The sequence below is a fragment of the Apis dorsata genome, unplaced genomic scaffold (genome assembly GCF_000469605.1).
Source record: "Apis dorsata unplaced genomic scaffold, Apis dorsata 1.3 scaffold_1057, whole genome shotgun sequence".
In the NCBI taxonomy this organism is placed as follows: domain Eukaryota; kingdom Metazoa; phylum Arthropoda; class Insecta; order Hymenoptera; family Apidae; genus Apis; species Apis dorsata.
This window is the reverse complement of record NW_006264155.1, coordinates 124,178-125,806: the sequence shown is the minus strand read 5'-3', so window position 1 is coordinate 125,806 and position 1,629 is coordinate 124,178. Positions and strand designations below refer to the sequence as shown.

General features: G+C 33.6%; 1 protein-coding gene across 7 annotated transcripts in view; it reads right to left on the bottom strand.

The window, feature by feature from the left end:
• Positions 1-1,629, bottom strand: part of LOC102673536 (disco-interacting protein 2) — a 53,337-nt gene that overhangs the window by 3,291 nt on the left and 48,417 nt on the right. For 6 of the 7 annotated variants that reach the window (XM_006624431.2, XM_006624432.2, XM_031514557.1 and 3 more), the window contains 2 exons: positions 1,385-1,616; positions 268-398 (listed from right to left, as the gene is read on the bottom strand). In XM_006624431.2, the coding sequence (XP_006624494.2) occupies positions 268-398; positions 1,385-1,616 (363 nt within the window). The remainder of the gene's footprint in view (positions 1-267; positions 399-1,384; positions 1,617-1,629) is intronic. The other variant, XM_031514558.1, reaches the window with a different exon arrangement.

Sequence of the window (1,629 nt, the reverse complement as noted above, 5' to 3'; positions counted from 1 at the left end):
ATATATATATATATATATATATAAGAAGAGATGATAAGAAAAAATTTTTTTCCCATTAAAAAAACAATATAATAATTATTTACAAAAAAAAATATTAAAAGATCATATTTATGAATTATTTTGATGATCTTGAAATATCATAGATTTATTATAGATTATATTATTAAGAAAAAATTGTTCGGAATCATTATCTTAATGACATATTTCAAGATTATAAGAATTGAGTAACTCTTTTTCTAAACAATTATCAAAATTATATCAACTAACCTTTTTAGCATTATCACTGTCCTCATCTAAAACACCCATATCTCGTCCTTGAGCTGATGCCAGTCTATTACCCTGAACAATGTTGCCCACCATGACACTGGCCGGACCAACGTCTGCAACAGAATCCCCCGCTACACGCCCCCGCACCATTCCGTTAGTAAACCAACACAAACACTCAACCCAATAATGAGTAGCTCACACACTCTCCCCTGACTGAGGCCGGAAAATCAAAGCTAGGTACGTGAACTGGTTCGTTATTGTCGAAAGGTGATTAACGCACGTTCTTTATAATAGACGTGCTTTGGGCATTCCATGGACTGTACATACTTAATAAACAAAATAATTCAGTGCTTCTTCAAACGTACGATGAAAATAGCGATGTGAAATTAATTAAAAGCATTCGTATAAAAAATATACTTGATCATAGGTGCGCATAAAAGTTAAGATACGTTTGTATATACACAAAAAAAGATAAAAGAAAAAAATCTCACATCGCTAAGAAATAATTTGTCTATATAGGACTACTACAGGGTGTTCGGAACTCAGCCAAAAGAAAGAAGGGCAAAAATAATAGAACAACATGCTAAGCATTAAATATTTTAGTTGGGTGGGTTAACAATACATGATATGTAGCAAGAGACAGTTATATACTTTGTACATTTGTGCTAAGTTACTGAAGCCTACTGATAACTTTATAAGAAAGCGTATAAGTGTTACGTTCCTTCGCGTTAATGAGAATTTTTGAATAGAGCGAAATTCGGTAATTCGCGCGAATTAATAATAAAAAAGAACTGCTCATTCATTCTCCCATTAATCATTCTCATATATATATATATTTAAGCGAAATTATCCAACAAATTGATAAATTTTTCCAATTTTACCGATCATCAAATCAAATCTCTAATTTTCAATTATTCAATTTTTCGTATCGATTTCTTGGGTTTTCGCTTAAATTATAATACGCAAAGAAAAAAACGAAGTAATATTACAACAAAAAAAAAAAAGTGTATATATGTCTTTGTACTTGCTGACATTCATGTAATTCATCGAAAGTCCGTAACTTTAATCGACACCTGGTTCGGGAATAGTACTCACAGGTGAATATGCAATCTCTTACCTGAATGGACTTCGCGTGGTTTCGGTAGATTGGTAACGCAAGTGTGCGGACAAAGAAGAACATTAGCCGGATGTAGAGTACCCTCTAAGAAACGTCGCTTCGTTTCCGACAGATGAATGCCACCTAGCGGTGTTTTCGGAAGATAATTTGGCGGGACCAATGCCAAACAATATATTCCAACCGCGTGAATGGAATCTACCGCTTGAAGGACACGAGACATCCATTGGAAACTCTGTGGTAATAAG